Raw genomic sequence first — 25,230 nt, 5'->3', positions numbered from 1 at the left:
TGTCCTTCACAGCGTGAACGTCCCGCAGCATTTACAAGAAGTGGTTGAGGTCAGCTCAACAACACAGAGGACGGAACAGTCTCCTCATCAAGAGGCTGTCAGGTGGATCTCTGAGTCTTATTACTGATCGGGTCTTTTGAATCAGCTGTCTTCTTGTTCTGCCCACAATTCAAAATCACACAGGCTCTGACTGCACTAGAGATATGAAGAGGAAAACTAAATTTCTGCAAACAGATTTGATTTGCTCTCTACTCTGACACTCTACCCCCGAGGCTGAAATAGGATTATCTCTTTGAGACTTTGCTCGATCTGTTCTGGTCATATGCATGCTCAAATACGATTTTGGAAAAGATCAAATCACAGTGATGCTGTCACATACAGTGACGCGTGGACCCCCGGAGAACTGGAAGGATAGATTTGCTTCTGTTTTTGCACAAACTTTGTCTAAAACATCTCGCAGGGATGAAGAAAAAATAGCCACAACAGCCTGGGTTTGTCTCTAAACAAAGGTTCAGACAGTTTGGGATCTTCATCAGCATGCACATGACGTCAGCTGGTCTGGTGGTCAGCACCTCGACGGGGGGAACAAAGCTGAGATTCATGCCGGACGTCTGCCGTTGGTGCGTGGAGGCAACAGACGGCCGGAGCAGAAGTCTGCGCCTCTATAGCCGGCTTTGTGTTGTGCCAGTGTGGTGTGAGTCATGCGCCATGTGGGTCCATTCTCCAGGACACTCCGGAGCTTCCACCACCCACCACAAGCAGCTGTCCACTGGGCAGTACAGCCTTATGTGGCCTCATGTGGCATACTGAGGACGCAAAAACCCCCAAAAAGTGAAATAAGTCGGAAATGCTTGAAAACACAATGATTCTTCATGACCAACAAGTGGTAAAATTCCACAGTGTGAAGTGATGTTGCAATAATTTCAATGTGAGTGCTCACGGGTAGAAGACACACCCATCCCCCGCCCAATCGACTGTTGGTGCTCAAGTATGAGGAAGTATAATAAAAATTCCGAATTATTTATTTATTTATTTTTCTAATTTGATATTGTTTGATATATGAGTCTACTGTGAGGTTTTGGGTGTTTTTTCTTTCAATTGTGATTTTTACTCAACAACCGATGCAATTCTACTCATATTGATAGACGAAGTACAATTATTTATTTACCTACCTAGGATGTAAAATCTTTACTTTTGAGCTTTATATATTTTATACTTTCCCTTTTGTGTCTGGATGGTCAGTGCTTAAACTAAAAGTTCAATTTGTCAATTGGTCTTTTAAGCGCATACAATAAACTTTTGATAATGTTATAACTTAAATCAGTACTATCCCATTTCGAGGTATTTTACTGCCCTCTTCTGGTACTTCCAGTGCACTCTTTTAAAGCTACACCATGTGTCGTCATTTCCGGCCAAGTTAGAAGCCATGTCATTTCCCATGGAACGTTGCACGCACGGTAAGAACTCCCAATCCGCCTTCATCCATCGAAATAAATTCATTTTTAATGATGCTCAGTTATTAGCAAGTAACGAATAATCCATAGGGGGAGTCAGGATGGAGTATTTGGAGAAAATGTTGCTTCAAGCTTTTTAAAATATGTGAGTAGCTCTCCTAGCAAAGCGTGGAGTTCTGATTTCTTAAAACTTGGTCACGAAGCCGGTGAAGTGTTAAGATATAAAGTTTTGATCTACTTTCAAGTGTGTTGTTTTGTTTCACAGTCTTTGCTTTAATTCATTCAGGACAATTGTCGTGTTTCTTTGCCATGTCACTGCACATCCAGCGTGTGCATGTGACAAAGTTCTTCAATCTTGTCCAGCTACACACTGACGTCACGACACTTGATAAGATTATTATTTTACTTCACTGTCGGTGATCATACCTCTAGCAACTCGGTATCATCGCATCGCGATATATTGACGGTGAACAAACTGTGGCCACGTGACAACATTGTTCGTGACTAATGTTTCGCATACACATGCGCAGTGTCCTAGTTGGATGTATGTGCAGACTTACCTGCAAGGCTCGGCCTGCCCGTGGCTTAGACCTTTCCTGGAGTGTCTGCTAGAGAGACAGGAGGCTGTTTGAGGCCCCGCTGTGACTCTTCATGGCGGGGTTATAGGTAAACCTCCGACAATGTAGAGCAAGATCACAAAGGAATATAATAGTTTAGCAACAGAGTGGGAACTTCTACAGCAAGAGGTGTTTTTTGTGTTGACCCACTGCTGTGTTCTGTCGTTAAATATTGTCGCTCTTTCCTTTTCCAGGCCTGAAAGAAGAGATGAAGCTGGCCCACTTCCTGCTGGACCCACCTGGCTGACGGCTGCTGTTCAGCGGCTTTGCAATGTTAAAAGAATGTGTGGCCTGAAATATGGATTCACCACCGAATGAAGATTTACAATCAATGGTAATGTTGCTCAAGGTGTTTTGCCGCCAGCCTTAATCTTAACGTCTCCTGCAACCTACTGGGGCTTTGAATCGTGATTTCTATGCGAGACAAATTAGTGTTAGACTTTGTTGTCAAACTTGAAGCCGGTAGTTTGCAGACTTACCTGCAAGGCTCGGCCTGCCCGTGGCTTAGACCTTTCCTGGAGTGTCTGCTAGAGAGACAGGAGGCTGTTTGAGGCCCCGCTGTGACTCTTCACGGCGGGGTTATAGGTAAACCTCCGACAATGTAGCGCAAGATCACAAAGGAATATAATAGTTTAGCAACAGAGTGGGAACTTCTACAGCAAGAGGTGTTTTTTGTGTTGACCCACTGCTGTGTTCTGTCGTTAAATATTGTCGATCTTTCCTTTTCCAGGCCTGAAAAAAGAGATGAAGCTGGCCCACTTCCTGCTGGACCCACCTGGCTGACGGCTGCTGTTCAGCGGCTTTGCAATGTTAAAAGAATGTGTGGCCTGAAATATGGATTCACCACCGAATGAAGATTTACAATCAATGGTAATGTTGCTCAAGGTGTTTTGCCGCCAGCCTTAATCTTAACGTCTCCTGCAACCTACTGGGGCTTTGAATCGTGATTTCTATGCGAGACAAATTAGTGTTAGACTTTGTTGTCAAACTTGAAGCCGGTAGTTTGCAGACTTACCTGCAAGGCTCGGCCTGCCCGTGGCTTAGACCTTTCCTGGAGTGTCTGCTAGAGAGACAGGAGGCTGTTTGAGGCCCCGCTGTGACTCTTCACGGCGGGGTTATAGGTAAACCTCCGACAATGTAGAGCAAGATCACAAAGGAATATAATAGTTTAGCAACAGAGTGGGAACTTCTACAGCAAGAGGTGTTTTTTGTGTTGACCCACTGCTGTGTTCTGTCGTTAAATATTGTCGATCTTTCCTTTTCCAGGCCTGAAAGAAGAGATGAAGCTGGCCCACTTCCTGTTGGGAAGCACCGCGCTGCCCTCCCACCAGCTGATGAGTCGTCTGGGTTGAACTCCAATGCAGGTAAGGGTGTAGCATTCTCTCGGGTTACTTCAATTTGTGCGTAGCATCGTTTCAGATTTGAGATTTAATGACATGTCTTGTTTATTTGCAGGTTTTCCCCCACGAAAGCAGGAAGAGCCATAAAGCTCCTGAGGAGAGAGGAGCGATATTTGGACAATTCCAAATGTGGAAAATTAGAATTGTTAGAAAAAATGTTTTTTGAGCTTTTGGAATGGTACATTTTTGTTTTATTTAATTGGTAGTACATGATTGATTGTTGAGGAAAAACTAAAATAAAGCCAATATATAATATAATACTGTGTGGACATTTTTACATCTACATTGTTGGTCTAGATTTTGTGTAAAAAATGTTTCAATTTGTCTACATTTACATTCATACATGAATGAATACATGGATAGATGCGTGAAAGATCATTATTGCTGTATGAGAGCACAGGAAGGAAGATTTTTCAGTCATACTTGTAATGATTAAGACTGATGTGCTGTATGCAGATCTTCAGTCAAGCCCAGACGATGTAATGCTATTCAGACTCCGCTAGGGGGTGATACTGCTCAGGGTACCTTTTAGAAGACTTCTATTTTTCAAGCCCGATTTGGTTGTTGAAGTGAGCCAGTTAACCTATTATGAATATTATATTTCGTAAAGATATTATTTCTTTAGTCAACTTTTTTTCTAATCTTAGACTTTAAGATTATCCATAAACAATCAGATTTAATGACCAAGGTCTTAAATTTGAAGAGTATTGTTGAGGGGACACATCTGTTGTTTCACAAACTAACTTTGTTTCTATACCAACGTTTCAACAGTAACCAGGGCCAAAAAAAAGGAAGTTGTGAGATATAGCTGGACATCAGAAATCAGGGTGACATTTCCCCACACTGAATTCACTGAGATGAGAAAACATTTGCATGGGGGAACTGAAGCTTATTTTCTGCGCATGCAACTTCATTTATCATCTCTTGATGCCTGTCGTTGAAACACCCACATGCTATCTTTGGATTTGTGATGCTCAGGAAGTGAAACGGCCTCTGAACGGGTAGATGACTGCTCGGTTATGATAGCGGATGGGAATCTAAGAGGAAAGTGAAGCTGTCGGACTTTGAGAGCTGCAACTTAAAAAGAAACCCCGCGTTAGAAAAAGGAACAGAGATGTTTTCAGTAGAAAAATTAACCTACTTGTTGCGTATCTTTACTCGGAAAAGGGAGCAAGCTTTTGAACAAGCCCGAGTGATGATTCAGTATGACTCAGAGCTCTTGATTCAAATCTCCATTGCACTCTGCCCCTTCTCTTTATTTTATCTGTTGCCAGGTAACCTAAAAAACAGGGCTTGCAGAGGGATTTGAAAATTAAGACTGCCGGCTACTGTTTAGTAACCACATGGAAGCGAAAAGACATTTGGGAACCACACTTTTATTTTTTACCATTATGGTTCCAAACCAATCTTTAGGAGCAGTTGCATTTACCTTCAATTTAATATTACCACAAATAATAGTGATGTTAATTTGCTTAAATGAGTGTGCTAATGCCCCAAACCACACCACACCACAAGCACTCCAAATAACATGATGTGGTCTGCAATAGGATGATTCTCAATTTTTCTTCCTTCCATTAGTATATAATGTATAGGCTAGAACTTCCTCACTGCTGCTTATTTACTTGTTATTTTATTATTATTTTTTTTTTTTATTATTTTTTAATATGAAATCATGTGCATATCCGTATAATAATATCCATCCATCCATTTTCGATATACACTACTTCCTGAGCACAGGGTCACGGATGTCTGTTGGAGCCTATAGCAGCTGTCATAGGCGAAGGCAGAGTGACACCCTGGACAAGTCGCCAAACAACCATTTTCACTCACATACACACCTACGGACAATTTAGACTTCCCAATTCACCTCACATGGTTTCTGGACTGTGGGAGGAAGCTGGAGAACCTGGAGAGAACCCACACAGACACAGGGAGAACATGCAAACAAGAGAAAGGTCTCAGGCCTGGATTCAAATCCACAACCTTCTTGCTGACTGGCTAACCACTGGGCCACTGTGTCGCCCATATCATAATATAGAATTTTCTATTTTGTAACGAAGTTGGTGGTGGAAAGATTCAGAGATCCTCCTGCTGTACCTCACACCTACAAATGCTAATGCATTGTTTAACCTTGCACAACCAGCCCTCCTAAATCCCTTGGCTTCAGCATTGAAAATCTGAGTTTCTCAAGTTGCAGCTTGGCTCTGTTGCACGCTGAGAACTGCCGGTTTCGAGAGAGCCCCTCAGGGTACACAGACTGTGCCTCCAGTGCCAAGTTCAAAAAGGAAATGCTTCCGTCCGTCCCAGGGGAGAAAAGCCACAGTGTGCCCTTAAATTTTGCAAGGTTAGCTGCACGTCTCTAGCAGTGTTTCCGCAACCGGCAGAAGATAAAGTCTGGCAGCGTAGAGTCTCTCTGCCTGGCGACGCTTTTTTAAAAACGTCTATAGACCCTGTGGCAGGAAGAGAGAAGATGCGGAAACACTGTGCGCTTTCAAAGATAGCCCGCTGCTATTTATTCGGAGTTGGGTTTAACAGTTTGACTGACAGGATGACGTGCTGCAGCTTGTAAACCGCAGCGCTCTGTCACTCGATGAAGCCTGCGAGCCGAGCAGAGTCCACCACGCCCACAGCCTGTCTACACCACCCGGCCCCGGCCGTCAACTCAACTTCTCTTTCTTCTTCCTTTTAGACAATGTCTGTTCCTGCACACTTCTGGATCTTGTAAAAAAAAAAAAAAAAGAATCTTTGTTTTGAGCCCGTTGTTTTTGTTTGTTTGTTTAGTTTTTTTTTGGGGGGGGGGTGAGCGATGGCGGAGCTAGAGGGCCTGGAGTTTGGGAAGTCAGACTTTGTTCTCCTGGATGAGGTGACAATGGAGCAGTTTATGGAGAATCTGAAGCTGAGGTAAGTGTGGATGGACGCTGCTGGAGGTGGGAGGAAGCAGCTGACTGTCAGAGAAGTTCGCGGCTGGTTCCTTTGACACTCAAAAGTCGGCTGAAATGCGCGAATAAGTGTTTTTTTTAAATAGATGATGTTGTAAATGTCACAGTGATAAGATCTTCATCCCGCTAGACGGTTGGGCGATGATAACTAAAACTACTAGTCTCACTGAAACCCATGTTACTGAATGTGCAGTGTTTAGTCTGAATTACAGACTTGTGGGTGTTTAAAGCTTTGGCTTGGAGTCCACGTGTCTCCTGGGCCAGGCAGTGTTGACCTCTTCCCACAGTTTCATCACTTCCTCAGTGTCTTTCTGCTGTTAGGGTCATGTGCTTGTAAAAATACCATCTGCTGATGATTCTGTTACCTTATAGGCTGACTGATGAGATCTGTTCGGCTTGAACCGCCTGGTTTGTATTGATGTTTTCCCGTTATTATCCTTGACACCCCTGGATCTCCGTCACCAACGATGATTCTTTTCCATCCGTCCATCCGTAATAAATCTATTTAGCCGGAGAGCAAAAAAAAAATAAAGACTTGATTTGCCAACCAAGGATGTCAGAAGTGACAAATCAGCTTCTCCTACCCACCCTGGTCTTGCGTGAGAGCTGTCTACCTGTCTGGTGCTTGCTTGATTAGGAAACAGAATGGTGTGACTTCCGTTTTTTTTTTTTGTCACCAGTATCAAACTCTGACACAGAGGAAGCCTCAAGAAGGTTGGCGGGCACAGACATTTTTTTGTATGTTGAGTCAAGACGAAACAAACACCTTCCACATTTAGTTAAAACATTTCACATTTCTCTTCATTGTTAATATTTCAAAACCAGTCTCTTTGGATGACTACAACAGTGAAGATATTACATGTAAAACAACATATCTATTATTATTTGTTTTTCTTTTTTTTCTTTTTCTTTTTTACCTTAAACTAGTTCAACCATTCACTGACTTGTCACTTGTCACAGCACCACTGCCTAGTGTGGGACTATGCGGTTGTGTGCCCTGCACCCACTTTCAAGATGACAGTGCAACACAAGACTAATGTCAACACCACTGTGCCGAGCTCTCTGAAAGTCCCTGCATGCTCAGAACTGCAGAGGTACCAAAGAAACCTGGAGATGTTCGAAGGTGCTATGCTGACACTGCCCCATCCCAGGCCAGCTGGGGGCGCTGTGTTCATGAAAGTCCTCATTCTCCCCATAGTAACTGAGTTCTGAACGATTTTCATCATCTGGAGGGAGACAAACAACATTTTGTTGCTTTACTTACATTAAGCCTCACTATAAACCATCTTAGCCCAAACCTATGCCCCCACCCACCAACATGAGGTGACACAAAGCTGTGACGCCCTTTGAACCGCAAGTTTCATTTCCTGCTTTCAGTGTACACACGCTTGTGTCACTTCCTGTCTAAGTTTGACACCAAAATGTTGTGGTCTAGCAGTAGAATTCTTGACTCATATGCTTTGAGAAAATGTGAAATTACTCTTTTACTGTTACGCTTTCCAAGATGTGACCTCACTTGACGTCAAATTAATCATTAAGAGGGAATTTATGAAAAGGCAAAAAGACTCTTAAGCAGAATGGAAATTAAGGCCTCCTTTCCAAGTCTATAAGTTGCCATCAATATTTTATCATCTCTGCTCTTTTGCTCTTCTCCTTCCCTTCCTTTGTCCAAACTCTGTGTTTTCCCTCCAATTGAGGAAGTCTTTTTTTATCCACCCACTTCTTTCCTCCCTCACTTTGGGGCACCTCCATGAGTTTCGCATGTGACTTATTTCGCAGTGACCTTTCGAATTAATGTTTCATTTTTATGTTGTTTCTGCTAATCGTTGTGTCTTCACCTGTTGCCTCGACAGGTTCGAGAAGGGCCGAATCTACACCTACATCGGAGAAGTGGTTGTCTCCGTCAACCCTTACAGGCAGATGGACATTTATGGCAACGAAACCATTGCCGCCTACCGAGGCCGAGAGCTGTACGAGAACCCCCCCCACCTGTACGCAGTGTCAGACGCTGCCTACAAGGCCATGAAGAGGCGTGCCAAGGACACCTGCATCGTCATTTCGGGTTCGTCTCTTTCATGCTGCTGAACGTCATAAGCTTCAGAGACTGATGTGCCGAGTCCTGATGTGTAGAACTGTTTGTGTTTCAGTTTTTGTTGTCAAATTTGTGTCAAACTCAAATACAGAGGAGACCAATTAAATAATAATAATAATAATAATAATAATAATAATAATAATAATAATAATAATAATATACTTCAATGAAAATCCTGTTCTGATTGACGGGCCAAAATACCAGCAGAGCATTTTGGGATTTGCGGTGTATGTGCTGTATAATACCAGCGGGCCATCTAGTAGGGATTTTGTATTGCCTTGCGGGCCAAATACAGGGTGTATTTCAAAAGCTTGAAAACTACTAAGTCTAGCTTAATGAATTTGAACCGTGTAGGTGTTGAACATCATAAGTTTATTATGGGACCAATTTCATAAGTGTTCAATATGTGCACCGGCTGCGACACGGCACTTGTCAACTGGGTGTGCCGTGTCACAACTGGGTGACTGTGTGCGAGCATAATCGAATAATCCAAGACGCAAAATGTCTTGGATTATGCCGTTCACTCCCAAAGAGTGAACGGCATGGCTCAACCTGAAAACAGAACAAAATAAGACATTAAATATAAAATCTTGATCTATTTCTATACAGTTCTTGAAAATTTGAGGTTATTTCAACAATAATTGCCAAAATTATTGGCCTGCGAAATGATGCAAACATTTTTTGGGACACCCTTGTATAATAACACTGGGGGCCAGAGTTTGACCCCAATGTACTTAATCGAAAGTCAACGTTTTTATATGAGTTATACGCTGTCTCTCAGGTGAAAGTGGAGCTGGAAAAACAGAAGCCAGTAAATACATCATGCAGTACATCGCAGCCATCACCAACCCGAGTCAGAGGGCCGAGGTTGAGAGGTGAGTGGCCCGCAGGAAGGGAAATCTAACAGACTCTTGTTTCAGTGGATTAAACCCCCACCCTGCCTGCTCCGGCTGTGATCGTCTCCCACTGACTCCCGTTGACTCTTGCGCCTTCCCCCGTCCACCAGCGTGAAGAACGTGCTGCTCAAGTCCAACTGCGTGCTGGAGGCCTTCGGGAACGCCAAGACCAATCGCAACGACAACTCCAGCCGCTTCGGCAAGTACATGGACATCAACTTCAACTTCAACGGCGACCCCACCGGGGGCCACATCAACAACTACCTGCTGGAGAAAGTGAGTGCTTTTCCAGTGAAGTTTCTGTTTCCCGCCTCCATCTTTCTTTTACCTCTTTTACCTCCTGAATGTTTAATGAGGCGGCAGCGAGGTGTCAGGGAACGTCCACGAATAGACCTTGTCTGTGAAGCCGCTCACGACACGTTGATGAACGGCTCACCCTGCTAAACAGCCATTTGGTGCCAAGCGCTGGTGTGAATGATGGTGCCATGATTTTTTTTTTCACAGCGTGACAAGATCTGTTTTTTATTTTTTTATAGCAGCACTGCTGCGGTGACCTCTTTGAGGTTTAGCTTTGTTATTTTGGCACTGCATTCACACACAACGAGGACTCTGTCGCTGACCCGTTCTTGATATTTCAGGTGCAGCTGCTATGGCGACAGCACTGTGATGTAGACGTCACCATGTGAAGTGTGTCGAGCCCTCTGTGGTGCTCACACCCGAGACCTGTTCGGTTCTGCTGTGCTGTGGATCAAACACCTGCTGGCCTATGCTCACATTGTCATAGTCTCTTGCCGGAGCAAATTCATTCGTTTACGTACATCGGGCATTGCGCCCTGCAGTTTGCCTCCTACAGCTGCAGCACAGTGTAGAGCGACATAGAGTTAATCACTCTCCGGCTGCAAGATGTTCAGTGGTGAAGACGACAGCTAAAATTTCATAAATATTCTGCTGTATGTTGGAGGATGTTACCTTGCTAGCGGGGCCTAAAATTAGTATGCTAACCAGACCAAACCACCATTCAAAAAAGACTGCTCATTTCTTTTGATGTCAAATCTGGAGAGATCTTAAGAAAAGATGATGCTGGACAAACAAAAAAAACCTTGAACCACAGATGTATGATTTGGATTTCTGCTATAATCTTCTTCTCCTGTTTAAGTCCAGGGTGGTCCAGCAGCAGGAGGGCGAGAGGAACTTCCACTCATTTTACCAGGTGAGCTCCAGCCCACTGCTCTGGCCGCTCCCAGCACGATCGTACAATGTTGTAGTGAGTTTTAAAACGTGTGTGTGTGTGTGTGTGTGTGTGTGTGTGTGTGTGTGTGTGTGTGTGTGTGTGTGTGTGTGTGTGTGTGTCTGCGTCGTAGCTTCTTTGCGGAGGCTCAGAGGAGCTGCTGCGCTCGCTGCATCTTCAGAATGATCCGGCTGTTTATACCTACACCAGAGAGGGCGCTGCTACTGCTGTGAGTAACAAACAGGATGTAATACTACATTTGTTGGCAACATTCTTTGTCAGTAATTTGCAGAAATTCAAAGCAGACCTGTTTGTTGCTTTTTCTCTGGTCAGACCTCCAACAACGACCGTGCCAGCCACAGGGCGGTGATGAGTGCCCTGGAGGTGATCGGCTTCTCACACGAGGAGATTGATGCCATATGTCACATCCTGGCCACCATCCTTCTGCTGGTGCGCTACACCTCGCCTCTGGCCGCGAACGTTCTTCTTTTTATCTATAGTATCTGAGTGCAAATGCAGATGAATCGTATCCATCACCTCCTTCAGGGTAATATTCAGTTTGAGAGCGATGGGGAGAGCGTCCAGATCCAGGGGCTGGAAGCCGTGCACCACATCTCTGAGCTGTGCCACACGAACCAGGACAGCGTGAGCAAGAGCCTGCTGTATCGCACTGTGGCCACCGGGGGCCGCGAGGTCATTGAGAAGGGGCACACGGAGCAAGAAGCCTGTTTTGGAAGAGACGCTTTCGCCAAGGTACCTTTATCTGTGTCTTGTGTGCTATATTTGCAAACAAATGTTAGCAGAAAGCTAAGAGTCAGTGAGTTTGCAGAAGGCTGTCAACAGCGGGCTAAATATGTCTTTTTTTTAAATTTTTTTATGATTTTTTTTTTTGCATCATGAATTTTACCAGGCTGCCTTCACTGTAGTCCAGGATGAAAAATAAAAATTTGAGGGCATAACATACAACGTGGAAACTACTTTCCTTAAAAGTTGACCCCTTGACCCCAACCTTGTTTCCACAACGCAGGCTCTCTACGAGAGGCTTTTCGGATGGATCGTCGGCCGCATCAACAGTGTGATCGAGGTAAAGGACTACAACCCGGTGCTCCACGGGAAGAACACCGTCATTGGCGTGCTGGACATCTATGGTTTTGAGATCTTTGACAACAACAGGTGGGTGTGTCTGCGGCCGCGTGACAAATCACCCCGTCATCTTGCGACTGCCACGTCATCGTTCCTTCTTTTGCTTCTCTCACCACGCAGCTTCGAGCAGTTCTGCATCAACTACTGCAATGAGAAGCTGCAGCAGCTCTTCATCGAGCTGATCCTCCAGCAGGAGCAGGCCGAGTACGAGAGGGAGGGTATTATGTGGACTCATGTAAGGAACGCACACCAACACAAGATACTTATATGGTGATGGGGAGTGAGTGATGGTTAAAAAAAAATCTGTAGGTAACTATTTTGGATTTTGGTAATTTTTTGTGGACTAGTCTAAGTGGCTGTTGTTTCCCAAACCGAATAATTTTCTCATTTATGATGGTGAATAAAGAGCAGTGGAGCGTTAATAAGAGCAACAAGAGCCACGTAAAAGCAAATTGGGTGACACATTTGCCTCGAACTTGACACCTGACCCCGTTTGCATCCAGATCGACTACTTCAACAACCAGATCATCGTCGACCTGGTGGAGCAGCCGCATAAAGGCATCATCTCCATCCTGGATGAGGCCTGCCTCACCGTGGGCAACGTCACCGACACGGTCTGCCTGGACAGCATGAACGTCAAGCTGGCCCAGCACCCCCACTACACCTCCCGCAAGGTGAGAACGCACCCTCCGCAACACGCCTCCCTCTCTCCCTCCTCCACCTCCACCTCTACCCTACAAAAAATAACCTGTGATTCAGAGGAAGCAGCCTGTGTGAAAAGGTTCTGTTTGAAAAAATTCTATAAAACAAAGAACATCAGAAAGCGTGAATTCAGCTCACTGACAGGAATTTTCTTTGAAACTAGGATTTATTTAAAAAGACAGGCAAAAACTCTCTGTGTTTAAATAAAAATCTCTTTAAAGGTATATTTTTTCCTACTGTTATTTTCATCCATCCATCCATCTTCTGTACCCGCTTCCTCCTGCACACAAGGTGTCAGGGGGCGGCTTGAACATTTAAAATTTTTTAATTAAAAATCATCCCACTTGACATATTCACATTCTGAAACGTTTCTCTGTATTTACTCAACTTCTGGTCCTGAATTTTGTCTTGAAAACGTGAGACAAAATTGGCGCACCACCGCTTCCCCCCCACTAGAGGGAGCAGTTTCTCCACCGTTTCCAGCCTCTGTCCCCTCCACGGACCTCCCCACTCATCCCTCTGTCGCTCCCTCCCTGCAGTACCAAACATCTGCTTTGCTCTCACCCTCGTGTCCCTCCTCTCCTCCAGCTCAGCCCCACCGACAAGACCATGGATTTCCAGAAGCACTTCCGCATACGCCACTACGCCGGAGACGTCACGTGAGTTCGGGTGTGGGAGTGTGGGGGTGGGAGGGATTTCTCTTCCTCCTACAGTTTGCCCTCTCAGCCTCCAGCCTTGTGCCCCTGCAGGCATGTGGTTGTAAGGGGATATTGTGCAGAGGTCGATATGCAGAAGCCTTATAATCCTGATTTTAAAAAAGGACCCTGGTTTGTGGCAAGGGTGAATGCAAATCACAGCGGTGCTCAAATGCAAATGCGTCAGCTGGATGTTAAATAACAAAAAACAAAAACATATGTATATATATATATATATATATATATAAATATATATATATATATATGTATATATACCTCATGTATGTATATACAGTATATATGATCGCACCTCCAGCCTTCGGAAGTTTGTCGCTGGATATCAAAAACATCCAGCATGGTGGTGGATGTTGTCAATTTCCTCCGAAATTTCAACAATAAGATTAGAGCGGAGGCTGCTTTCGTTTACCTTCTTGACGTGCAAATGGAAAAATGTTTCGTCAGACGTGACGCTCGAAACCTGCGAACACGCAAAGAACGTCCTCACCTGCACGCACGCACACACACGCACACACACTTCACGTCAAGACGTGAAGACACGACAAGTGTTCCTGTGAAGACCTTGTGATGTCGTCTTCACACTCTCCCTCCACTGAGCCGTCAGTCACAAAATGTTCCAAGCCTGCCATACAGCATCTTTGACTCTCCGCTCTCTTTTTTTCTTTTTCTGACTCATCCGTTTCCTCCACTTTGTCTTTTCTCCCTGAAACTGTCGGTGAGCGGCACCTTAAATCATTGTTGTTGCTGTAGTTTTCCCAGCTGCCCGCCACCTCCCTCCTTGTCAAAGTGCAGCAAACAGCATGAGTGTCTTTCATCCCCTGAAATGAAAACAAACCTGAACTGATTTCAGGGTGCAAAAAGAAATGATCAGGAATTGAAAATCTGAGCTGTGCTGAGGGAACTTCTGTTTTTGCTGTTTTGGATGGTTTTAAATTTGGGAAAATATGTGTGCAAGTTGTTTTTGAAAATTTTCCCAGTGATCTCCCTTCAAATGTCATTGCTTAGATTCCCTCCTGTTCCTGCATGGGTTTCACTCTCAACCTACACTGGCCTCGGCACGCTAGGCCTCATCACGTTCACTGTCGCTGCTCCACTTCCTTAATGTGTTCACTGGATTTGAGCGTCGCGCCGGCCAGATGAGGCCCGGGGCCAGCAAGTCAGCCCATCGGCCCGGCGCTGCGCTGCGTTTCCAGAAGATCAACACCGCTCACGTGGACTGGCCTCAATCTAGAGGGGGGAAGGACATTAATATGTCAAGGGAACACGAGAAAGAGGAGGAGGAGGAGGAAGAGGCTGCCAGCTGATGAGACAATCTTGGCTGTGTGAGACGTTGCAACAGCAGCAGCAGTAATCAGGAGGAAGAGGAAATAGGTTTAGGGAGGTCCTCTGACTCTGGGAAAACCGGGATAACACAAAATCCAGCCTTCGCTGGAGTTCACCCAAAAATTTAAACAGGTTTTATGTTAGCTAGCACATCTGGTGTAACATAATGCGCTGTAGGCTGTTGCACGTGACAGAGCTCAGCTGACGTTGACATGTCACCTTCCTCAGCTGACGTCAGCTCGCACATGTCGTGGGGGTGAAAGATGCTGACTGTAAAGAAATGGCATTGGATTAAATTGTTTGGTTTTGTGTTTTAAATGTTTTCTATATTGGATTTAATCTCTGAGTTAATGAAACTTTAGAATACAAACAGGCGATGTCAGCTTCTCTGGGTGGATGTAAGCTTTTAAACTGAACCTGGACATGTTGCCCATCGTCTGTTTCTTTATGTTTTAAATGTCCGCCTTGCTCATTTAGCGCTGAGCAAACTAAAAGTCACGCCGCTGCTGTCGCTGTCGGCGCTAAATCCTCGCCGTCCTGGATGACAGACCTGCTACGTCCGTCCCCCGTCGTCGCCGCTCCAGCTGAGCTGTCGCCCCTCATCCATCGCTCCCCCTGGTGGTTGCAGACCCCCCCATTACCCCCTGTCACATCCCTGGCCGTCCTCACCGGGCTAAATATACCCCCCTCGTCCCCGCCCGGCCGGGCCGCCGCCATCGCGGGCTTTGACCTACTTCGCTGCCTCCGCCCTCCTCATCCTACTTCTTTCTCCACATCCTGTTTCCTCTGTCTCTCTCCGCCTCTTGTGCTGCAACGCTCACCTGACTCCCTTTTTTTTTTTTTTTTTCATTCCCTGCGGTGTCGTAGCCTGCCCACGCAGCACTTTGAGCCACAGCGACACATGCATCATATTTCTCCCTCCAGCAGCAGGCCTCACCTTGCACCAGCCTGGACCCTTTACTACATACAGTATATATATATTGACTTGATTTAAACATCCTCCCGTCCTCATCCCAGCGTGTCCTCTGACAGTCCCGTCTTTCGCAAAAAAAAAAAAAGCCCCTCGCCGCTCTCCCATAATACCTTCAACTGCCACCTCCACCACCCCCCCCGACTCAAGCCGATCTAGTCAGGTGGTTCTGGGCGGCCCGCGAGCCAAGAGGACACATCTGTCATGGCTGGCCCGCATGTGCGTCACCTCCAGATGTGACAGTCTAGGACACAGTGACAAACGGGGCCACGCAGGCGACACGTGACGCTCTGTGTGTGTGTGTGTGTGTGTGTGTGTGTGTGTGTGTGTGTGTGTGTGTGTGTGTGTGTGTGTGTGTGTGTGTGTGTGACTGTGAGCATGGTTGCCACTTTCCAGCCTCCCTCTGTGTGCGTTAATCAGAGGGGCGGAAATCAGAGACATCAGTGTGTGTGTGTGTGTGTGTGTGTGTGTGTGTGTGTGTGTGTGTGTGTGTGTGTGTGTGTGTGTGTGTGAGAGAGAGAGAGAGAGAGAGAGAGAGAGAGAGAGAAATGAGTGCTTTAAGTAAACAAAATGTGAGTTCTCAGAAGTCTTGTGTTTATAATAGATGTGTTGATTTTTTTAATAGTGCTTTTTTTGTCTTCAAAGTTGCAATGTCGCCTTTTCTCAGTCTGTTTTTATCCCTATAGTTGATTTAGTTGTTTCAAAATTCATAAGATTTAATTGATTTGCTTCATTTTATATAATTTTAGAACCTTCCAAGGTAGAAATTATCCTCAATTTAACCACAAAAAGGAAAAATGCCCCACAATGCTCCCCCCAAAATTCCCACTCTTCACAGCCTGGTGTGTCGGGTGGCTGGTGAAACAGTAAAATGTCACGTCTGTACCTGATAAACACAAAACACAAGCCGCAGCTGGTAATTTTTGTCCCCTCAGTCTAAAGCAGACCATCACACTGTCTGTGCGTGTGTGTGTGTGTGTGTGTGTGTGTGTGAGCGAGACAGCCGTATTGTTCCACTCTGGGTGACAATAAGGAGAGGGTGAGGTTTATTCGGGGTTGCTCTCTCAGTGGAGCAGGATCTCACCCTGGAGCTGGACGGCTTATGTAACTGTGCCTCACTGTGCGCCCGTGACCTCGCACTCTGATGCCTCACTTTTTTTTTTCTTTTTTTCTCTTTTGGCCTCAGACAGATTAGTTTGTAGTAAGCTTATATATTTTTTTCTGTCCTCCTGTCCAACCCCCCCCCCTCTCATGCCCCCCCCCCAAAAAAAAACAAACAAACAAAAAAAAAAAGTCAAAAACGTGATCCACTGAGGTGGGGGTGGGTGGGGGTGTGGGTGCTGAACTGTTGACTAATCCGAGAGCCTGAGCGCCGTCAATCACTGAGGATAGAGATTTGAGTCCATTAGCGCAGAACGAGAGCGACCCCCTTTGACTGCTGCCGCCTGTGTGACATGCTGACCGCCTTCCTGGCCCCCGCCACTTGCTGCCAGTCACTCTCTCTGTTGCGCTCACTTCCTCCCTTCCGCATGTGTTGCAGATATTCTGTCGAAGGGATCCTGGACAAAAACAAGGACATGCTCTTCCAGGACTTCAAGCGTCTCATGTACAACAGGTGCCAAATAAGAATCTCCTCTCGCTACTCTCGATCCCCCAGTTCAGTTATAGCTTTTGCACACCACCTGGGTAACTATGCCCTTTTCATTTTTTTTCTTCCCCTTTGCAGTTCCAGCCAAGTCCTGAAGGAGATGTGGCCAGATGGCCACTTGAGCATCACGGAGGTCACCAAGCGACCTCTGACCGCCGCCACACTCTTCAAGAACTCCATTGTGGCCCTGGTGGATAAACTGGCCTGCAAGGTCGGTGGTTGCAGCCCACTGCTGACCTTTTAAAACCTGTGTGTGTAGTGTGGGAACATTTAGAACTCAGTCAAGGCGTCTCGCATTCTGCGATATGAAATAAAGCCGAGCAAATTTGTGCCGAGCTGTTCAGGTTTAAACTTTTTTGAATTGTTGAAAGTTGATTCAGCTTTAGTAAAAATGACTGGAGATTAACAGGTGCTTTATTTGAGCTTATTTGGTCTAAATTAAGCATAGCAGTGGATGTAGAACAGCAGTGACAATGTAGAAATATATATTTTTTCCCCCCAAGTACAATTAACTTCTGATTGGTTAGCCCTCTCTGGGTCAGTGGGGAGCCTCTGCCTCAGGTGGAGGAGTTCAAGTATCTCGGGGTCTTGTTCATGAGTGAGGGGAAGAAGGAGCGTGAGATCGACAGACGGATTGGTTCAGCGTCCGCAGTGATGCGGTTGCTGTATTGTTCTGCCGTGGTGAAGAAAGATCTAAGCCGGAGGGCGAAGCTCTCGATTTACCGGTCAATCTACGTTCCCACCCTCACCTATGGTCATTAGCTTTGGGCAATGACCGAAAGATTGAGATACAAGCAGCCAAAATGAGTTTCCTCCGTCAGGTGGCTGGGTGCACCCTTAAGGACAGGGTGAGGAGCTCAGTCACCTGGGAGGAGCTTGGAGTAGAGCTGCTGCTCCTCCTCATCGAGAGGAGCCAGCTGAGGTGGCTCGGGCATCTGATTGATCCGACTCCGGATAAGCGGCACAAGATGAATGGAGGGATGGGATTAGCTTGTTTTTTTTTTTTTAAACCTATAGCTCACGTAGCTAATTTTTAAAAAACTTTTTATTCTTTTTTTTTTTAACCTCGTTTCTGAAACGAGTCACATTTTCCCCAAAAATCTCTTTAAATATTAGTGAAGTAAAGTACTGGATTCTATGAAACAAAAAATTACCATAAAGTTGTTTTTAACCAAAGCTAGCTATTTAGCCCCTGGCAGGAATTGTAGTTGTCTTCAGCTCTGCGCTGTTCATCAATAGTCTGCAACTCAGTTCTTTGACGTGTGCAAGATTGTTTTTTCATTCAAATGTGGTAATAATTACATGAGTGAATTATGTGACTCATTTGTGACATAATCTACCACTGTTGTGTGTGCTAGTACTGGGCAGAGTGGACGTTACGTCACACACACACACACACACACACACACTGGAGGCTTGATTATGCGCTCGTATGGTCTTTGAAATTTCACACATCTCTCTCCCAGTTGGCATTGCTGTCAGTGCCGGGAGGATGTTGTTGTGCTCCTTTGAGCCCATGTTACGCCTGCATGAGTCACCGGTTATTTCCGAGGCTGCCGGTGTGTCTCTGCGATACCTGCTTTTTATTTTTGGCCGGACACTTTGTCTTTATATGTGTCCCTGATGATGCACCTGCTGAAACACCTGAAGTCTGCGATGCCGTGCTGAAACCTCCTCATCCACGCTGGCCGACTGAAGTCTGACACTTCCTGCCGTTACTTGTTGTTGGCCGCTCGTACCCTCAGGTAGAACGGAGGAAAACTCCCTTGACAGCCACTTTTTTTCCCCTTAAGGTCACGTTGAAAGAGCAGGTGTATTTTTTTTTTTCCCTTCCATTGCCACCAGCGGCCCCTCCGCCCGCCTCACTTCCTCCCAACTTGCATCCACTGTGAAATTCAGGGTTTTGTCGTTCCTGGGAAGAGCGGGTTGGGCTCTGTCAGGGGGTGTTGAGTCCCTCCGTGATGTGTGAGAGAACTTCACACCAGACTGACTGAAGACTGTTAATGCAGCTGCAGCTGGGGTTTCACCTGCTGCACCGCTGATTAAACCTCACATGATGAGAAAAACAAAGAGGCCCAGGTCAGTAAGAAGGCGCAGTTCAGCTGGGAGCTTGTTCCAAAGCCTGGGCGCCGCAACAGAAAAAGCTTGGTCACCCCGCCGCTTTGGTTTTGACATGGGCACATCCAGCAACAGTTGGTTAGTTGACCTCAAGGCTCTAGCATGGTCGCGAACAACTAAAAGTTCTGATAGATAAGATGGGTCAAGGCCATTAAGAGCTTTAAAAACAAACATTAAAAGTTTCAAATGTATTCTATAAAAGACAGGGAGCCAATGAAGGGAGCGAAGAACTGGAGTGATGTGCTCCCGTCTATTAGTGCAAGTTAAAAGCCGGGCTGCAGCATTTTGCACAAGTTGGAGGCGACTAAGGGAAGACTGGGAAATGCCAAAATAAAGTGCATTACAATTGTCCGGCCTTGAGCTGATTAGTGCATGGGTGGCTGTCTCAAGGTGCTGCCGGGTTAGAAACGGTTTAACTTTGGCTAGAAGACGCAACTGAAAAAAGCTGGCCTTGACAGCATTTGAAATGTGTTTGTCAAACTTGGCTTGACAGTCTTGACTGACTGACTAGGCGTTGAAGATAAGGTGCCAAGGCCAACCGTCTCAGTATCCCCGAACACAATATACTCGGTTTTACCATCATTCAAGTGTAGAAAATTATGGGCCAACCAATTCGTAATGTCAGCAATACAGTTGACTAAGGCCCGGCAGATAGATTTGTAAATCATCTGCGTAGCAGTGAAAAGAGAGGTTGTGCCTGGTAATTATTGACCCAAGTGGCAACATATAAAGTGAGAAAAGGCTAGGGCCAAGGATAGAGCCTTGTGGGACTCCACAGGAAAGAGGGGCACTCGAAGAAGACAGGTCGCCAATCATAACTGAGAAAGTTCTGCAGGACAAATGTGAACCACTTCAGTGGTTCTTGTATACGTGCATAAATTTGACGTGTCTGTTTGAAGTGTCTACAGATATTTTTTATGGTTTTGGGGGCAACATGAGGAGCAGATTTAGCTCCCTTGCATTCAAAAAGATTACACTTCTTTTGTTTCTTAGATGATTTGCACTTCCTGTGTATGAACAAAAGGATTTTAAACTAAATCAGGCTGATGTTGCCTTCCAGGAGCCCTACTACGTGCGCTGCATAAAGCCCAACGAGATGAAGTCCCCGGTGCTGTTTGACGACGGCCGCTGCCAGCACCAGGTGGCCTACCTGGGCCTGGTGGAGAACGTGATGGTGCGGCGGGCAGGCTTCGCCTACAGGCAGCCCTACGACCGCTTCCTGCAGCGGTAAGATACTGGAGGGGGGAACCAGAAGCTCGTCTGAACCGCTCATCTTGGTGGAAGTCGGCCAAACAGGCCCTGTGCATTAGCGACGTTTCAGCAGCTCAGGGATCAAACAATGCAGCGGCTGTTGGACTTTTTTTTTATTGTAATAATTTTTTTCCCCATCAACTTGAGTAAGATGTGAGACATGCTTCTAAGTGGAGGAGAGGCACAAAGCCCTGAAAGCACAGAGAGTATTTTCCTCAGCCGAGCCTAAAAGGAAATGTGCAGAATCCAGCAGAGCTAAGCTACTTTTCACGATAATGTTTCCTTTGATTGCGAGTCTGTCCTCAATTTGGAGCTGCATGCTGCAAGCGCATGGTTAGTCAGAATTTCGTGGGACCCTCCCCCAACCCCCCACGACCACCTCCCAACTCCCCCTTCCTGTTCAACACCAAGCTGAAGCCAACTGAGTCATGTGCGTGAGGTCCTTTCTATAAATAGACATGAAGATAATTCACGCTAATGCACGCTTTTTCTTTTTTTTCCAAAGTCTGCAATTGTTAAACCCCGCTGCAGCCGCCTTGTCATCCCGCCTGCACCCTCACAGTGTCTCCCCTCCTCCTTCCCACCTCCTACCCCCATCGTGCAGGTACAAGATGACGTGCGAGTACACGTGGCCGCACCACCTGATGTCGTCCGATCGGGAGGCGGTGGAGACGGTCGTCAACCAGCACGGCTTCAAGGACGACGTGGCGTATGGCAAGAGCAAGCTGTTCGTGCGGACGCCGCGCACCCTCTTCACCCTGGAGCAGGAGCGGGCCGCCCTCATCCCCATCCTGGTGCTCTTCCTGCAGAAGGTCGGCGCACCGTCAGATCTGGGCCACATCCCCACCAGTGCGCTAATGACCGATTGGACGTGCAGACCTCGAGGTTTTTTTTTTCAGGCCGTGTGATCAAACAGCTGATCGACCGCCGCGTCCTGCTGTCGTGTTTCAAACTGGGACCCATAGAATCTTCAGAGGCATGACTGCAGTTTTTGCCTCGCGCTCGTGAATACGTGGCTCCTGGTTATGTCGGCCTCGAGATTCGTCAGCCAGCCCGAATCGTAATTTCCCGTAACAATAATTGGGATAATTAACGAGATCCACGGCGCAGTTACATTTCAGTCAATTACCGCACGGGCTCAATGAAACGCGCCTTTTCCTCATTTCTCTCACTCTATGCTGACCTACTTTGTCGACTCTGCAGAGGAAGTCTGAGCGTTTTAACTGGAGCACAAGTTTTTGTTCGCAGCTCACTGGGACTCCCAAAAAAAACACTTCCTAATTCTTCTTCTTCTCCTCCTCCTCTTGCCGCCGACCTCCAGGTGTGGCGTGGCGCCCTGGCCAGGATGAGGTGCCGGCGGTTGAGAGCCACCTACGCCATCATGGGCTGCTACAAGCGCTACAAGGTCAAAGCCCACTTCTGGGAGGTGGAGAGGAGGTTCGCCGGCGTGCGGAACATGTCCGACTATGGGAGGAGCGTGGAGTGGCCGACGCCGCCCGCGGCCCTGGCCCAGTTTCACAAGATCACAGTCATGCTGCACCGCAGGTCAGATTAGCAAACGTGCAACACACCATGCGACTTTTAGGGTCCAGTTTGACTTAGAAATTAACCATTTATATGAACAAAACTGTTTTTGAATAAAGCTAGTGCGAAAATATTTAATTTTGCATGACAGGGACAAGTTAATTTGGATTTGTTTAGCTTGGCATTTAGTCTGCATATTTCGGCAGCTTTAGAGATTGGCTGTGATGATAGAAGATATGAAAAAGTAAAAAAACAACAACATTTTTTGCCTAAAAATTAATCTTTAGCCTCAACTAATGTTAGTTGTTTAACGGGGTATTTATACAGTAGATCCATGAAGTTTAGCTTAGCGCTGAACACAGAGCTAGTTTCACTTATGGGGTTTTAGCCCAAACTTTGCAACTTGAGTTATTTCAGTTATATTTCTAAAGCAGACAGGTATCGACTGATACCTCTGTTTTGTTTTTCAGGTGGTGGGCGAGGCAGATCGTGAAGAAAATCCCACCGTCGGACATGCTGGAGGTTCAGGCTAAAGTGGCAGCGCTGACGGCTCTGAGCAGACAGAGGAAGGACTGGGGAGTCAGCAGGGCCTGGGAGAGGGACTACCTGGCCAACGTGAGTCCCGAGAAACGCTGTTCCGCACTGAGAGGACGTGCTTATAAAAAAAGGAGTGGGGGAGCTCCACATTCTCACAAAACTGGCCTCGTTTTTTCAAGAGACGTTCCGCTGTCCAAAATGCCAGATAACAGAAGATAACAGCGCCGCTTGTTCTCGTCTATTAGACGCACACAGACGTTTCACGCTGACACACATCCTGTTTTCAATCTCTCACTCTGTTTCTTTTTTTTCTACTCCAATGTTGATTTTCTAACCCTAACCCTAACCCGCCGACCGGACGACCAGAACTACTCCGCGTGACTCTTTCGCACAACAAACCGCTTGTTCCCCTTTTAGAAAACACAACTGGGAAAATCCGTCTGATGGGGCAAACAAAGACCTGAATGAATGATTGAAATTGTCTCGCAAAAAATGCAGAAAACTCGGCCGTTGCTGTGGATGTCGCCTGCGACGCATGTGATGAGCCTTGCAAGGAGACGGTGTGACTCTGAAAGGGATGAGAGGGACTCGTGAGCACAATCGGCTCGTTTCGCTGGCTAATCTGAGGCTGTGGGGCCGGGGCCGGGGGTCGAGGGGGTTAGCGTGAGACGTGATCCCGACTCCCGTTAGCCTGTTTGTGCCCGTGACTCGGTGGCCCTGTTCTGGCATCGGCTGCACGTGGCTGTTGTCAGTTCCAGTAAGACCTATGGATGTGTGTGTGTGTGTTAATGTGCTGTGTAGTCAGCTGGAGCACCACTTCCAGATCAACAGGATGCTGCGAGGGGGTTTTGCATGTGCCCCAGATCCTCTCGCAAACATCGAGGAACGTCACGAGATCCATTGGGTCCATGTCTCCATTAGTTGCTGCCTGCACGCTGCTCACACACAATGACACTGCTTCACTTCCTGCTTGTTTCCTCAGTGAAACAAACATCTTGTCCGCTCCATTTAAAGATGTGCAATTAATTCGTAATCAAGCTTTTTTTTAACCTGGCCACTTCATCCAGTGTGGAACCAGCGGGGACAGTTTCCAGCACATTTACCAAAGGCCCTTCGCTGCACCGTGCCAACCTCTTGTGCGCAGTTGTGCACTTTATTAGATTAAAATTACCATATTTATATACTGTATAACAGAGTTAAGTGGGGGGCCTGGGGCAGGGGGGGGCGGTTCTCGGTTTCAGGCATTAAGGGCTTTAATGCGATTACTGGAACTTTTCCCGCAACAACCTTGTGAGATGCAGCGGAGAAGTTTTATCTGAGCGTGTGCACGTGTCCCGTAGGGGATCCGTGCACACGCTCGGCCCATACGTCCTCCTCTCCGCTAAGTACTTGCATTGAAACAGGCTGCGGGGATTTGATCCCATTCTGCTGTGGCGCTGTTCTGGAGGCTGGCGACTGGCGAGGGGAGATAAGTCGGTGACCGTTCCGGTTCATCCTGCCGCCGGTCGAGGGTTCGAGGTCGGGCCGCGGCGGCGGTGTTCCTTCACTATATTTCCTGCTACGTGGAGCCAAATGACCACAGGTGGCGTTGTCTCACTGAATCAAGAAATTGTCTCACGTTTTTGCCGTCGTCACAAATGTGGAGCCTCAGCTACAGACCAATGCTGTGTTTCAATTGAGGGTCTGCATCCTTGAAGTACGCATTTTGAAAGGAAGTTGTGTCATAGCACTGCGCGAAGGCTTGTCCCAATTTCCAAGGGTCCTTAGGACGCTCAAAATGCATACTCGGAATGCGCCCTCGTTTTAGCCGATTTCCAAGGATGCACCGCTACTATCCTTCGTGTACTTGTGTATCCCACGATGCTTTGCATGCTGCAGCAAAGCATCGTGGGATCCTGGGAAGTCAGCTGAAATTAGCGGCATGTTCTGACAAAGACACTTCGTACAGATTTAAGTATTGAAGTTTCACATAAAGTATCCAGTTTTTAACGTAGGATTTTACTTATTTGATCATCCAACGGCATCGTTAGATGGCGAACCAATGGTTAGCTTGATGCTATAAAAACGTCACTTCCGGGGTTGGCCAGCCGGAGGGAACGGCAGTGACGCAATGAGGAAATACGCCGAAGGCTAGACCGTCCCGAGTGGTTACCGGGGAGGCGGGGTTTGGTCCGTCCTTCTAGGCCGGGTCCTCGAAGAACGCTTCCTTCAGACGGAGGACACTCGGTTTGAAGGGTGCAGACCCTGAATTGAGACACAGCACAAGTGTCGCCCTCACTCGTAAGCACCGAGCCAAACCAAGGTGCAGTAACTACGATTGACCACTAGTGGGAACTAACTTTTAAACGTCTGAAACAGCTGATTCATTCAAAAATTTCTGGCAGTTTTTCAGCTGCTGAGCGCAAAAACCCCTTCATTTGCACTTCCTCTCTTCAAAATAAAAGCACATCCTGTAATGGCCAGACAACATTTTAAAAATAAAGACTGCAGAGGTGTTACTGTGATAATCAACAGGAGTTGTGATGAAAGTTGAGCAAAATCGGAACAATCATATTCAACGCAGCAACATGGACGAAGACGGCCCATCTCGAAACATCTAAGTTGTCATTTTTTGCACTTGGTGTGCTTGGTGGCATGGCAGTAATGCACAAAGACGTGAGCTGAAAAAGTCAGTT

General features: G+C 46.5%; 1 protein-coding gene, 1 long non-coding RNA gene and 3 other non-coding genes across 6 annotated transcripts in view; all 5 read left to right on the top strand.

Annotated features, from left to right (window-relative positions):
- Positions 1-1,314: 1,314 nt before the first annotated feature.
- On the top strand, positions 1,315-3,712 carry LOC142877309 (uncharacterized). The gene is made up of 4 exons (XR_012923816.1): positions 1,315-1,457; positions 2,266-2,941; positions 3,338-3,435; positions 3,527-3,712. It is a non-coding gene; the product is annotated as an uncharacterized LOC142877309 (long non-coding RNA).
- LOC142878617 (small nucleolar RNA SNORA9) lies at positions 2,003-2,137 on the top strand. Its single transcript, XR_012924874.1, has one exon. It is a non-coding gene; the product is annotated as a small nucleolar RNA SNORA9 (small nucleolar RNA).
- Positions 2,539-2,673, top strand: LOC142878616 (small nucleolar RNA SNORA9). The gene has a single exon (XR_012924873.1). It is a non-coding gene; the product is annotated as a small nucleolar RNA SNORA9 (small nucleolar RNA).
- On the top strand, positions 3,075-3,209 carry LOC142878615 (small nucleolar RNA SNORA9). Its single transcript, XR_012924872.1, has one exon. It is a non-coding gene; the product is annotated as a small nucleolar RNA SNORA9 (small nucleolar RNA).
- Positions 3,713-6,057: 2,345 nt separating the features above from the next.
- Positions 6,058-25,230, top strand: part of myo1g (myosin IG) — a 36,425-nt gene continuing 17,252 nt past the window's right edge. The window contains exons 1-18 of one of the 2 annotated variants that reach the window (XM_076011780.1): positions 6,058-6,372; positions 8,264-8,472; positions 9,284-9,377; positions 9,509-9,674; positions 10,555-10,608; positions 10,760-10,855; positions 10,960-11,076; positions 11,173-11,379; positions 11,654-11,799; positions 11,890-12,004; positions 12,273-12,443; positions 13,060-13,130; positions 17,018-17,092; positions 17,204-17,336; positions 20,304-20,470; positions 21,099-21,306; positions 21,816-22,039; positions 22,489-22,633. In XM_076011780.1, the coding sequence (XP_075867895.1) occupies positions 6,278-6,372; positions 8,264-8,472; positions 9,284-9,377; positions 9,509-9,674; positions 10,555-10,608; positions 10,760-10,855; positions 10,960-11,076; positions 11,173-11,379; positions 11,654-11,799; positions 11,890-12,004; positions 12,273-12,443; positions 13,060-13,130; positions 17,018-17,092; positions 17,204-17,336; positions 20,304-20,470; positions 21,099-21,306; positions 21,816-22,039; positions 22,489-22,633 (2,493 nt within the window). In that variant the 5' untranslated portion in view covers positions 6,058-6,277. The remainder of the gene's footprint in view (positions 6,373-8,263; positions 8,473-9,283; positions 9,378-9,508; positions 9,675-10,554; positions 10,609-10,759; positions 10,856-10,959; positions 11,077-11,172; positions 11,380-11,653; positions 11,800-11,889; positions 12,005-12,272; positions 12,444-13,059; positions 13,131-17,017; positions 17,093-17,203; positions 17,337-20,303; positions 20,471-21,098; positions 21,307-21,815; positions 22,040-22,488; positions 22,634-25,230) is intronic. The other variant, XM_076011779.1, reaches the window with a different exon arrangement.

This window comes from Nelusetta ayraudi, unplaced genomic scaffold (genome assembly GCF_046127955.1).
Source record: "Nelusetta ayraudi isolate G7.1 ecotype Tasmania unplaced genomic scaffold, CSIRO-AGI_Nayr_v1 ptg000135l, whole genome shotgun sequence".
In the NCBI taxonomy this organism is placed as follows: Eukaryota; Metazoa; Chordata; class Actinopteri; order Tetraodontiformes; family Monacanthidae; genus Nelusetta; species Nelusetta ayraudi.
This window is presented reverse-complemented; position numbering and strand designations above follow the sequence as displayed.